General features: G+C 42.6%; 1 protein-coding gene across 3 annotated transcripts in view; it reads left to right on the top strand.

Annotated features, from left to right (window-relative positions):
• ELF2 (E74 like ETS transcription factor 2) overlaps positions 1 to 14,070 on the top strand; it is a 144,302-nt gene that overhangs the window by 107,267 nt on the left and 22,965 nt on the right. The window contains exon 1 of one of the 3 annotated variants that reach the window (XM_040331074.1): positions 364 to 391. The exons of the other annotated variants lie outside the window; for them this stretch is intronic. Coding sequence (XP_040187008.1) covers positions 379 to 391 — 13 coding nt within the window. The 5' untranslated portion in view covers positions 364 to 378. Of the gene's footprint in view, positions 1 to 363; positions 392 to 14,070 lie in introns of those variants that run through there. 3 annotated transcript variants of the gene reach the window in all.

The following is a 14,070-nucleotide window of genomic DNA, read 5'->3' as shown; positions in this document are numbered from 1 at the left end:
GGCTGTCATTGGGATCGCGACCTCTGATTAGTGTCACTTGCAGCGTTCTAATCCCATACATTTCTTTATGTAACGTATAGATGGGGGGGTTCGATAGCGGAAGCGTAGAGATCAAACGGGCTGAAGGGCTCGGATGATGGGCAGTCTCTGACAGCCAATCCGCTCCCGGGGATGGTTCGAAATCCGAGAGGTGGCCTATGAACGCTCGGCTTAGAGGCTGGGCTGAGGGCCAATGGGTGCTCAGGGCTGCTTTGATTGGCAGCGGAATGTGAGCTCACAATGCGGATGGAATTGGAGGGAAGAGGAGAGATGTAAACACGGAAGTGGTGGGCGGGGCTTCAGCACCTGAGACACTGCAGCTAGGCAGACACGTGAACGATGCACATTGTCGGTGTGTAATGCAACTAGATCGGCCTTTTGTGGAGCTTTCTTATTTATCCAATGAAAGAAAACCAAATGATGTCCCAATCATTGGGATCCTGATTATTATGCTGCACAAGTTATTGCTGTATGTGCTGTACTACTGTTTATTGGGATAGAGATAATCCGTACTCTGTGAGTGTAACGATTAGCTGATCTATATGTTGCTAGTGATTTTTGGCTGCAGCAGTTAAGGGAGTCGGTGACTTGGAAGAGTTGGAGCCATTGAATATGCGTGACAGCCAGGAACAAAACTATACCGATACATCAATGCCAAAGGTTTTCAGTAAAGTTTTTGTAAAGACACTAAAGTTATGCAGATATGCTGTCATTAAAGAAAATTTGTTTTTGCTAGAAATGAACAGGGGAAATACCCTTTTTTCTGACAATGCAGCCTTGTGCTGGCAAGCCCCATTTTATGGTGAGAAGCAGGAGGGGCGGAGATTAACTTGTGACATCAGTCGGCCAAGCACAGGGGGATCATGTGATCGCATAGCTGCAGTGTCAGAAAAGATATTTCCCCTATTCAATTCTAACAAACACTTACACATTCATTAATGGCAACATATCTGCACAGGTTTCCCTTTCTATGTGCTGCATTATGTAGATGACTAGGGGGGGAGGGGAGACTGTCAGAGAAGAGACTGTCAGAGGAGAGAGCAGGGCTGCGGCTGACGAGCACATAAACTGACCACGGTAGTCTGGGCTCAGCAGCCATGATTATCGTGGTCAGCAGAGGCAGGGGGACTCGGGACCTGGCAGGATCGACCATGTTTATTACCAGCTAGGAAGACAAATAATTGCATAAACACTTTAATGCCTTTAAAGAAACAGGACCTTTTTTTTTTTTTGTTTACAAACACTTTAACCTTCACTACCTTGCAGTATATTTTTGTATAACTGGGCTTGCTATAGTTTTTCCTCAGTGTATCAAAGGGTAAGTTTTTTTTTTTTTTTTTATTTATTTATTTTTTCCCCTTTTTAAATAGAATGGGTATTTTTCCCCTCCTCTTTTTAGGGTTGAAAATATATTTATTGGTAGCGTAACAAACAATACAAAGAAAAACAACATACAGTGTTGCATATTAGTGACAATCGTGAGCAGACATGTATATTGAGTCAGCCCAATGGCTATCGCCCACAGCATAACTCCTATCGCCTTATAGAAAATAACGAACATCAACGATCGTCCTTAGGAGCAAAAAAAATGACTCCTGTCAGGGGAGTTTCGTTGTTTCTAGTCAGATAGCGTATAAAAATTTTCAAGAAAATAATAAAGAAAGAGAGGAGGGGAGTGACCCAAAGGTGGCCGTGAGTAGGGAAAAAGGAAGAAGAAAGGAGAGATCGCAGGAAAGAGTTCCCCCTCTTTTTCAAGTGGAATGGGTATTTTATTTAATTTTTTTAAGTCTTCACACTCATATATTGTTTGGGGTTTTGTTTTAAATTGCAGCAGCGCTTCTTTTCCAGGTATGTATGACTTGGGCTGCATTCACAGTTCAGCGTTTTGAATCGTGGGCATATTTGTTGCAACTCTGCCCAATAGTAGTAGTAGTATTAATATTCAGGATTTATATAGCGCTAAAAAAGTTTGCGCATCGCTTTACAACATGGGGGCAGACAGTACAGTATCAATACAGGAGGGATCAGAGGGCCCTGCTCGTTAGAGCTTACAATCCAGAAGGGCATATAGTAGCTCCTGAACATTTTTGGGGGGACATGCACCGCATACTAGCTCATTATAAAATACTTACCTTGGAACAAAGCGCCCGTACCGCCTACCAGTCACCGCTGAGGGAGCTGACATGTTCCCTTGGCATTTCTTCTGGCTTAGGCCCCTTTCACACGGACGGCTTTTTTGCCGCAGTTAAAAGCACTTCAAATATTTTGTGAAATTCAAGGCTCCAGGCACTGCGATTAGCTGCATTTGTACATTGCAATTACATGCGGCTGCATTTAGCTGCGGTAGTCATTTCCATAGCAACCCTTTTTATTTATTTTTTGATTATAAAGTGCTTCCTTCCTGTTGTTCGTGTGTTCTTTTGTTTTTCTCACGCCGCTATCCGCAGTTGACAAAAAAGACTGCGATTACCTGCGGTTATGTGCATATAGCTGTGCTACATCACACCTGGACGCATTCTATTCGCACCAAACTGCATGTAACGAAATCGCAGGTAAATGCTGTGTGTGAATGGGGCCATAGGAGAACATTGTGTGCTTTTAGCTGCGGTAGAAAAATAGGAAATCCATAGCTAAAGGCACCATTCTATCCGTCTGTGTGAAAGGCCCCTTAGCGGCTCTGGCGCTGTGAGTGGCTGGAGCCGCGATGATGTCACGGGAGTCTTCGTTCCGGCTAAGGAGCTCTGAATTTGCAAGCTCTTGCGGCTCAGAAGTCAGCGGCTGCATGCAAGGTGAATATCTCCTAAACTGTACAGGTTTAGGAGATATTCATTTTACCTACAAGTAAGCCTTACCTTTTAGGTAAAAATGTGCAAGCTGGTATACAACTTCTTTTAAAAGCCTCAAATACTTTCTTGGCTTTACTGGTCCCAGTTAACTGTTTTATTACCTTTGCTGCTTCTGTATGGAACCTCCTATATTGTTCAAATATCGAAATTACAATGGTTATCTTTTGATACGTTGATATGCTTATTGCTTTGTTGCACTTTCACAGGTCTTTTAAATGCATAAATGTATTTGAAGCCATATAAAAATGAAAAGAGATATTGAACAAGATAAAAGGTGCTTAGAGATTGACCAGAAAGGTGAGCGCTTGTTATATTGTGTATCAGGAAAAGACCTGGTTGTGGGTACTCGTTAGGATACAGAGTCTTCAGTTGCTAGGCACTTCAAAATAAATAGTAAATAAAAGTAGTGAAACATCAAAGGGAAAACATGAAAACCTGCGCTGCAATGAGGTTTTAAATTGCAGATTTCAAGTATTGTGTTTAAGGGCCCTACTCCCCCTTTGTTTAAAAAAAAAATAAATACTATACTTACCTGCTGTATGCAATGGTTTTGCACAGAGCAGCTCTGATCCTCCTCTTCTGCAGTCCCCTGCTAAATTTCCTGGCCCGCCTCCCGCAGAGTGCTCACCATAGCAAGTGGCTTACTTTGAGGGGGAGGGGCCAGTGTCAATTACTGCTTTCTCAAGCCTGTGAGGAGTTTGCCTATGCTCCCATGCACATCACTGGACTGAGATTGGGCTCGGGTAAGTATAAGCGGGGGATGGGGCGGAGGAGCTGCATGCAGGTTCTTTACCTTGATGCATAGAATGCATTAAAGCAGAGATCTGCCAAAAAAATTAAGTCAGCAGCTACATAAAGTGTAGCTGCTGATTTTTAAAATCAGACACTCGCCTGTCCCACGGTTCAGTGAAGCGAGCGTACGAAGCCCCGCTCCTCTCCTTACTATGGACGCCTGGCTGTGGCACACACTGCGCATGCGCGAACCGCGCTGTGAATGGCCGGGCAATCGTCTAGGACCTGTGATGTGTCCCAGAAGATTCCCGGGAGGGGGGAGAGGTCAACTTCCTTCCGGCGCTGCGTAGCCCCGGGAGGAAGTGGGAGCTGGATGTCTCTAAAAAGGTTTTCAATCTCTTCTTTTTTTGTCTTTCTGTAGTGTTTTAGTGGTTTGTTTACACTCTGTGACATCACACGACTTGTAGAAATCTAACTGGGACAAGCTGAGCTAGGCATGCACCCTGAACTGCATCTTCCAAGAGACTTTCTCTGCACATGTGTGGGTAGGTTCTTAGGAATCGAGGCAGGAGTGCTGTTTTTTCTGAGAAATAAATCGGTCTATACCTATGGAAATGGGCATAGAGGGGTTAGGAATTGGAGGAGCTCTGTAGTCCAGCAGGCAGAATGACCACACTGGTTGGCTTAAACAGGAAGTTAGGAGCACCTTGCATTTTGTTGGATTAATGGGTATTTTTCTGTACTTGCAGGCATTTTACTTACAGCACATAATTGATGTTATATCAGTGTTACATTTTTAGGCTTTTCTCTTATCTCTGTAAAAAGGTCAGTAAAATTGTGTTGACAAAAGTTGGCTGCCTGAATATACAGTTTTTACATGTATATACTGACCACCCGTTGGAGCATTAAGCCTAGTACACACAATTTGATTGTTGGCCAACCGAGTCTCAGATTTTTGTCCAAATGTGTGTGCAAGGAACTTGTCTTGCATACTAATAGTACATAATTGTCGGCCAACAAACACGAACGTAGTGACGTTACTACAAGGAATTTCAGCTCTTGAGCGCCACCCTTTGGGCCCCTTCTGCTAATTTCGTATTTGGTGAGCATTGATTCCACGCATGCATGTTTGTACTTTTGTGTGATGAACTTGTGTACCGACGATACGAAAATCGGACAACAGACCGTCGTCCGGCAAAAATTTATTAGCGTGCCATCCAACATTTGTTCGAAAGTTATACAACAATTGTCAGAAGGAGCGTACCAACGGTCAGATTTTAGGACAACAGTCTGTCAACAGACAATCCCCTGGCAACAATCGGATTGTGTGTACGAGGCTTTAGGATAACCATAAAGAAATTACAATTTGTGTTCTCCTTTTAAATAGCCGTTATTTCCTGTTCTCACTTGCTAATATTGTTCAGTTTAACAGCTTCACAGCCACCCAATCGCACATTTACTTTAGCAGGACGGCTGCTCTGATCTGACACTTCTGGGTCTGGAGTGCTCGCCGCTGGCGACACGCTCTCGCTTTCATCACACAGAGGGAGCCCAGCAGCGGGTACCGTGGACTCAATCTCCACACCACCCCCCAATTGTTTAGTACATGGGCAGAATGGCAATCTGCCTTTGTAAACAAGGCAGACTGCCGTTCTGTCAGTAGAGAAGACATTGATCCTGTGTTTCTGCTAAGCAGGAACACAAATCTATGCCTTTTAGTGAAACCACTTACCACACAGTGAGTAAGCACTTGCTAGGAACACATTTTAACCCTTTAATCGCTCTGTTGTTAACGCCTTCCCTGCCAGTGTCTGGAACAGTGACAGATTTTTAGCACTGATCACTTTATAGGTGTCACTGATCCTGAAAGTGTCAAGTGTCCGATTTTGTCAACTACAATATCGCATTCCCATTATAAGTTGCTGAATCGCCGCTATTTACTAGTAAAAAATAAAAATATCCCATAGTTTGCAGACACTGTAACTTATGCCAAAGCCAATCAATATTCTTAACCCCTTGCCGACCGCTGCACGACTGTATACGTTGGCAGAATGGCACGGCTGGGCAGATCGCCGTATATTTACGTCGCCTCTAAGGCCCAGGGGTTGCGGGCGCGTGACTGCCGCGAGCTCTGTGAGTCTAGCCGTGGGTCCCATGGCCTCGATGTTCGCTGGGAGTCCCGCGATCGTCTCACGGAGAGGAAGAACGGGGAAATGCTAATGTAAACAAGCATTTCCCAGTTCTGCCTAGTGACAGGACACTGATCACAGATCCCTGTGATCGGGAGCGGTGATCAGTGTCATGTCACACCTAGCCCCCCCCACAGAACACATCCCTAGGTCACGCTTAACCCCTTTAGTACCCCGTACAGGTTAACCCCTTCACTGCCAGTCACATTTACACAGTAATCAGTGCATTTTCTATAGCACTGGTTGCTGTATAAATGTGAATGTTCCCAAAATAGCGCCAAAAGTGTCCGATGTGACCACCATAATGTCGCAGTCCTGATAAAAATCGCTGATCGCCGTTATTACTAATAATAATAATAATAAAAAAAAACTGTCCCCTATTTTGTAGACGCTATAAACTTTTGCGCAAACCAATCAAAAAACGTTTATTGCTATATATTATTTTTTTTTACAAAAATATGTAGAAGAATTGTCGCTCTGTTTTTGTTTATAGCGCAAAAAATAAAAATATGCAGAGGTGGTCAAGTACCACCAAAAAAAGCTCTATTTTTGGGAATAAAATTTTAATTTTGTTTGGGAGCCACGTCGCACGACCACGCAATTGTCAGTTAAAGCGACGCAGTGCCGAATTGCATAAAGTGGCCTGGTCTTTGGCCAGCCAAATGGTCCGGGGCTGAAGTGGTTAATGAAGAATTAAGATTTAACTTTTTTTTACTGGATGTGTTTTATCGCAGAAAATATTGAGGTTTTTTTCCCCAAATTGTCGCTCTTTTTTTGTTTAACGCAAAAATTTAAAACTGCAGATGCAATCAAATACTATGGAAAGAAAGCTCTATTTGTGGGGAAAAGGACATGTGCTTTAATTGTGTACAGAGTCGCATGACCGCACAATTGTCAGTAAAGTAACGCAGTGCAAAAAAAAATGACCTAGCCAGGAAGGGGGGTAAATCCTCCGGAGCTGAAATGGTTAAGTTCCGTCTGGTAGCTGAATAATCCTCTTCCTTTACCATTTAGTGAATGCAAATAGTTTGGTTTACTCTTGCTTCAAGCAAAATGTTCAGTCATAGCCCAAGGCTCCAAATTTCCACTGTCAACAGATTCCAGTACTCATTACCATTTGACAAGTCTCTTGGATACTGCATGGCTTTTTCTTATACTTCTCTTATTTTTTGTTATTACAAAGCATCAGTCACCTGTCATGATAAAAATCATTCTAAAAAAACTCTCGCCCTTTCTTATCTCACCTTCCTTAATGGCCCTTGGTGGTAATCTAGTGTGAGTGCTGTTTAGCAGCTAAGTGTAGTGTTGCTGTTGCTGAGATTTAGCTGGGCGGCTGATGCTACCTATACTTCCTAAGAATGCTAAGCCAACCTTATCACCATGTGTTGTCTATATCGGAAAACAAACAGTCACTACCCCCATTCTTTTCGTAGTATTGTACTTTCTCGCAAGCCTTTCTAATCACTGTATACATGTCAATGGAAATGCTTCAAATAACATGTCATAAGTTTCCTTTACAGGCTAAAGGAACTGTCCAGTTATAATATTGGATGTGATTGTGTACCTAGATGAATTTAAAGCTGCATTTGTGCAACAATGTTGTGTTGTATTGTGCAACATTGTTGTGGCCAGACGTCTCCCAACTTGTGAACCATATTCAGGTTTAATGTGTAGCAGCCAGTTTATAAGGCCCCTTTCACATGGGCATTCCGATCAGTTCTGCCTGTCAGTTTTTCAGGTGGACCTGATCAGAAGGTCAATGGCAATCCCATGAGCAGGTAGGTGAACAGTAAATGGACTTGTCTGTTTAAAAAAAAAAAAAAAGTTCAGTTCCGTGTTCTCTTTTGATAATTTGGATTGAAGGTAGCCTCATGTAAATGGACAATGGATTCTGTTTACACCCGGGCCACCCATAGAGCTCAGCGAGGTCATACGGTGTTCACTTTGCAGAAACTGAGAGGGTAACTATGGATGTGACATCTGTCTTGCTTGGCTCCGGTCATAAAGCATTTCCTTCCTGGAATCCATCCACCTTTAACTCGGGCATTCCTACAGGAGCGTGTGCTTAGCTGAGAAAACCAGTCCTGAAGACTCCAGTGATGTATGACAGTTGCATAGGCATGGAAACCATTAAGTAACTAAAATGTTTAAAAAAAATATATATATATATATTTTAAACCATACTTCGCTACTAATGGTGGCAGCCTAAGGATTAAAAATAGTGCTGACTGAGTGACGTTCTACTTTAAGTGGTGGTTTTGAGTCCAAGATGGTCCATATGAAAGACATTTCTTAAAGCAGTAATAAACTGCTGGAAAAAAAACTTCAAAAGACAATGGCATAATGTGCTAGTGTGCATTTCATACTAGCACATTACAAAATACTTGCCTTAGAATGACGCCCTCCCTCCCGCTCACAACTGAGAGGGCTTACATGTTCCCCTGGGCCTTTCTTCCAGGTCCGCAGGCTCTGACGCTGTGAGTGACTGAAGCCACGATGACGTCACTCGTGCACGTTGGAGCCCTCGGTTCCAGCAAGAAGCTCTGAAGATCCAGCACAGCGTGCCGGATTTTCGGTGAGCGAATTTGCCGCTGATGTCAGCAGCTGCATGCAGGGTGAATATCGTACAGGTTTAGGAGATATTCATTTTACCTACAGGTAAGCCTCATTATAAGCTTACCTGTAGGTAAAAATCACAAAGCAGGATTTACAACCGCTTTAACTTGGTACTGGCAGACCAAGCTTACCATTACTAACCTCTGCTACTGAAAAATGCTAATTGCCTGGCTATCGCGCTGATTCAATATTTTGAGTTCCTGTGCTGAAACAAATCTACAAAGGACTTCTGACTTCCCAGATCTCTATGCTTGTTCTGGGTCAGTGATGCAGAGTAATGAAACCAGGAGTGACTGCCCCCTTATTTTTCTGATTTACGTGTAAACCCCAACTAGGACACCATTTTGTTTGTTCTACCAATGTGTATCATTAACTTCTTAAAAAAAAAAAAAAAAAATTCCCGTCTATGTGCTGCTGATTTCCTTAAAGCTCTTGGCAGACGTGCTCTTCCTGTCCCAGTGGCAGCTGCTTCTCATTGCTCAGGATGGGTCAGAGTGAACTCTTCCTGATGGAGAGCATTAAAGCGGGAGAGATCATTGGCACACTATAACAGGTGGTGCCTGAATAAGAGTCTTCATGGCAGGAACAATTAGGTTTTACTATAACAAAAGCCGTGAATATAAAAATACTGAGTTATTTTTGATATTACATTAGCACTTTAGTGACAGAGTTTAGTGATCGGGTTTACATCTACTTAAAGCGGGGGTTCACCCAAAAAAAAATGTCAACATTAGATTCAGGCGAGATGTTAGAATCACAATCGGGTGTTTTTTTATTTTTTTTTAAATCGTCGCCGTACATACTGTTTTATAGATATATGTTCACCGCGGCTTCCGGGTATAATCTGCGGGACTGGGCGTTCCTAATTGATTGACATGCTTCCGACCGTTGCATACAGCGTGTCACGAGTTGCCGAACGTCAGTGCGCAGGCGCCTTATAGAGCTGACTCGCAGTCCGGCTTCTTTTGGCAACTCGTGACGCGCTGTATGCGACGGTCGGAAGCATGTCAATCAATTAGGAACGCCCAGTCCCACAGATTATACCCGGAAGCCGCGGTGAACATATATCTATAAAACGGTATGTACGGCAACGATAAAAAAAACAAAACACCTGATTGTGATTCTAACAACTCGCCTAAATGTAATGTTTAAAATGTTTTATTTGGGTGAACCCCCGCTTTAAAAGGTAATCAAATGTGCATTTCTTGTACCAGGAAGCATCTCAATGACCAGTATTATCATATGCAGATTATATTAATGAAAAAGGAGGAAATATTGGTTATTGAAACCTTATTCATATGAAAGCGCTATGTAGATCTGATGAGCACAGTGTAGTAAGAATTGTGTTCCAAAAAGGTCTCGCTGATCTCCGCATGCTCCATGTGAACCTTTTTGTCATCATCTGTAAATTCTTCAGGTGTAAAGTACTCGGTCTCAATATACCAATCGCTTTTACAGAGTGAACAGTGGACAGCGCAAAACACTCAGCATTATATGGCATGTTCTATTGAACCCACTCTAGTAAACAAATGTATTTTGATTGAATGGCTATGATGCACGGTTGCACTTTTTGCTGTATGACTCTCCATCTTGGCACTACCATATAATATATCTCATCTGACAGCCCTAGTGGAGCTAGACTCCTAAACACAATAAAAGATCAAGCAACCTTCATTGGTTATCCTGTGTAAACTGTTTACTGTATCCCAGTGATGTTTAACCTATAGTAAAGCTTTACAAAACACATTTGATTCAACTGCTGCCAGTTTATTGGGCGAGCGGGCACTTTAGAGGGTCTGTTTGTTTACTGAGCAGGTGGATGACGGGTCTATGTCTGCTCCACTTATGCAGAGCAGATACTGACACTATGGGCGGTCGACTGAACCTGAGGTTGACAGGTGACAATGGACACATGTTTGTTGACATCCACTGCTCCATAGAGAGCACTGGATGGTCCGATCAGGTCTGCTTAAAAAACTGACAGGTGGACCCGATCTTCCCTTGTGAAAGGGGCCTAAGGAGTGACTGAAATGCTACCTGCAGTGTGTTGTGGGGTTCTGTCACTTTCTCCCACACTTGTGTCAGCAGGAGAATGATTGATCATTAAACCTATGCTAAGCTTTTAATTATAAAAACCATCTCTGACATTGTATTTGGAACCGGATCGTACAAATGTAGTCTATAGAGTTCTTGTGTGGCAGCTTTGCTCATATGGCTTCAGATTTATGTTAGTTTTGCCTCTCCGTCTGGTAGTACTATTACTTTCCAGCAGTTGTAATTCATCTGTGTAGGGTCACAGGTTGTTTTAGTCCTGTGGCTTCTGCATCTTCTATAATATTTTAGTGCACAAAATACAAATCCCATGTGAGTTTTCCATACATATTTAATAATAAGGCATGTTGGATTTTACTTTAAGCTTCCTTTATTAGCACATTCATGACTCCTGCTCTCCTCGGTATGTTTCTGGCATGGTGATAGCCATAGAAACACCTACTAGTGACTGATTGCTGAGAGCAGACTTGCATATTCTTGGCAGTCTTCCAAATGTGGCCGCTCTTTGTAAAAGTCTTAACTGCTTATTGTCCTTTTGGAAGTGTGATATATTCAGTGCTCTCATCCAGATTCCCAGGGTTACTCATGGTTCCTAGTTGCTTCCAGTAACCCTTTCATTGCTGTGCGTTAATTTAGCTGGCTCTGTTTTTCCTGCAACTCGATCTAGAGAGCACTTGTATTTTGTTCTCATGTTATTGCTTTCAGCGCCCATAGTATAGCGAAAACTCGAGGAACGTGTAAATACTGCTTTCTAGCAGGAGACCTACACCTCCTGAGAACCATTTGTTGCTCAGATGATTTATTTTCTTGCATTTGTTCTTTAAGAAAAAAGGACACTTTGCTGCTACTAAATGAGTCGGGAATCTCCTCAGGGTAGATCGGCCTAACTGAAAAAAGTTTACAACTCTTCCAATAAAGGGGTGCCAAGGATAACTATCTTTTATATGCAAGTATATAAAAACCTTTTATAACCTATAGTCTGGTCCAGTTGTGTATGTAACAAAGAAAGTATAGCTCTCTATGCTTAAGAAAATAAACAATTCTATCCTCTTATCACACAATATGAAAAAAAGCACAGTAGCAAAAAATGATATCCTCAAAATGTCTGATAATGATCAGTCTCTTGTACCATACATTCTTCATGTGAAAAAGTTTCTTCTATGTCCATAAATAATCCACCTTTGGAACAAATACTGATGTGCCCATTGGGTGTCTTCTTGTCTGGTTTGTTGGGCCCCACAAAAAAATGGTGGTCAAAAATCAAAGGCTTGCATCCAAGGTCTCTCTTGTCATACTCCTCAGCAAAGGTGTCATAACGGGTGTATACAGGGAAACAAATCAAATATTGCAGACTGCAAACCACTTTGCTTATAAACATTGCATGTGCGCTCACATGGCAGAAATATACAAAAAAACTCAGCTGGTGTCCTGGCTCCGCCCTGCACGATATCACTGCCAGTCTGATGCGTTGTGCCCAAGTAACTAGGATCACTTAAAAAAAAAAAAAAAAATACAACTTAAAGTGGAGGTTCACCCGATTTTGTCCGATTCACTAGTCCCCCCGATGTACATAACGATTTGGCTATTCAAAAAAATTCTAAAAATCTCCATACCTTCTTTATGGCTGCTCGTCCAGGCACTTCCTGGTTCTAGGGTTGCGGGATTGGGCATGTCGCTTTGCACCGCAATGAATTTTGGGAGCGATCACGTGTGTCTCTGGACGATGACGAGACACTATTCTTTACAGCAGCCGGAGGAGAAATCTCGAGAGATTTCAAACGTCACATGACTGCACCGGGTCATTTGACGGTCATGTGACTGGGGTCGGATACAATTCGCCCATTGCACGTATGCAGTGTTGACGGCGCGGCTCGCCGTCACACTGCGCTTGCGCGGGATAGAGAGCGCATCCCGGAAGATCGTACAGGAGGGCTTCAGAGTGCCCGGAGTAAAGATGGCAAAGTCCATCACGAAATGTTATAAAATCTATTTTTGAGGGATATCGTCCTGCTAGCGGCTGCGACGATGAGACCGAGTACTATTTTCTTTGTACCACCAGCGTTACAAGAAAGTATTTAAAAAAAAAAAAGTTTTCCCGCGGAACTCCCGCTTTAAAACAGAACCCCTTGGAACTAACGTCATACTAGGTATTGCAGTAAATATCTTATATTGATGTGTGCTATTGTAATCTAACTTTATAGGAATGGTTACCGGAACTCTCCAAGCAGTGTTCATGGACAAACTGTGTCTTCATCAAAATTACAATATTATACTGTAGTTATGATTAGAAGCATCCTAAATATTTTTTAAGATTGTATTTAACGTTGGGGGGGGGGGGGGGCGAAGTTACCAGTCAGATGCTAATTTTAAAGACCCTGTCAGTCTATAAAAAGACTTGTAAAAAAATGTCAGATGCCTGTGTCCCCCACTGCATTTATATGGCTTCTTCCTCTGTCTGTGCAAGACTCGACATTGACCCAGTGCTCAGACAAAGAAATCGTAACACGTGGTGGGGGGCACAGGCATCGGACACATCTGGAAGTTTCACATGCTTTGAGTCTGGTGGAAGCTGCAGTACTAGAATAGAAGAAAGGTAGGTGACATGGGCCACCAGAATAGGGAGCAACAATGGCTCTTCTCTTGCATTGAATTCAGGTACATTTTTTTAGAGAGACTGATGGCTTTCTTGTTGAACTCCTGAATCAATGTCCAAAACTTATTTGGAGACAGTCTTTTTTCTAAGGATTGCTTGCAAGTATCTGGTATGTCTGCATTGCTGGTATTTAGTAACAAATGCCACTTGTGATTGTAAGCACTCCTAATCGCACAGAGAGCTGTTGATAAATTTCCCTGTGGGTGGGCACAGTTCTTAAAGCCATGTCGCACAAGCAATGTTGTCATCAGCAGCTAAACAGCAACAGTATCGCTAGAGAGAGCACTCTTATGCCCACATACTGGTTGCATAGGTTGCAAAATCTCATTCTTCAGTGAAGTAGTAACAATGAAACATAATTTTGCTGGTTCAGCCAGTGAGGGCAGCAACACTGTTGAAGAGCAGGTGAGTTCTCTCTCTCTGGTGATTTGCTGCCAAAGACAGGAATGCTAGTGTGAAATGGTCCTTAGTCTATTGTCTTGCAGAGTATTAAAGTTACTGCATGTGCATTGCTGTTAACATCAGCGAAGGATTGTGCAATGTCCCAGCAGATAAGTATCTGCACATGTATACTATATATGGCCAATTTTACATGTTTAATACCCACTTGGCATCCAGAAAGCTGCTCATCTTAAGTGAAAAAGTACTGCAACCATTTTCCAGATTTAAGAATCTTGTCTAGAGGATACCCAAAATTTAACTTTTAGAGATTCAGTGTCAAACTGTTCCCATGTCTTGTATCAGCCTAAGAAAGCAAGGTGCAGTTTTAGATGATCCTCCCTCAAAGCTCATGTAGGTTGGTGGTCTGTTAGGATTCCTGCTGTTCCCTTCTCTTGTTCAGAATGCAGAAGAAAGGGTCACCTAAAGATAGGCTCAGGCACTGCTGGCGGCAGACTTGGAATGGATCAGCTGCGAGCACATTCCCATAAATGGAAAGAGCAAT

This window comes from Rana temporaria, chromosome 1, assembly GCF_905171775.1.
Source record: "Rana temporaria chromosome 1, aRanTem1.1, whole genome shotgun sequence".
Classification (NCBI taxonomy): domain Eukaryota; kingdom Metazoa; phylum Chordata; class Amphibia; order Anura; family Ranidae; genus Rana; species Rana temporaria.
Note: the sequence above shows the minus strand (reverse complement) of the source record. Positions and strands in the feature narration are given on the sequence as shown.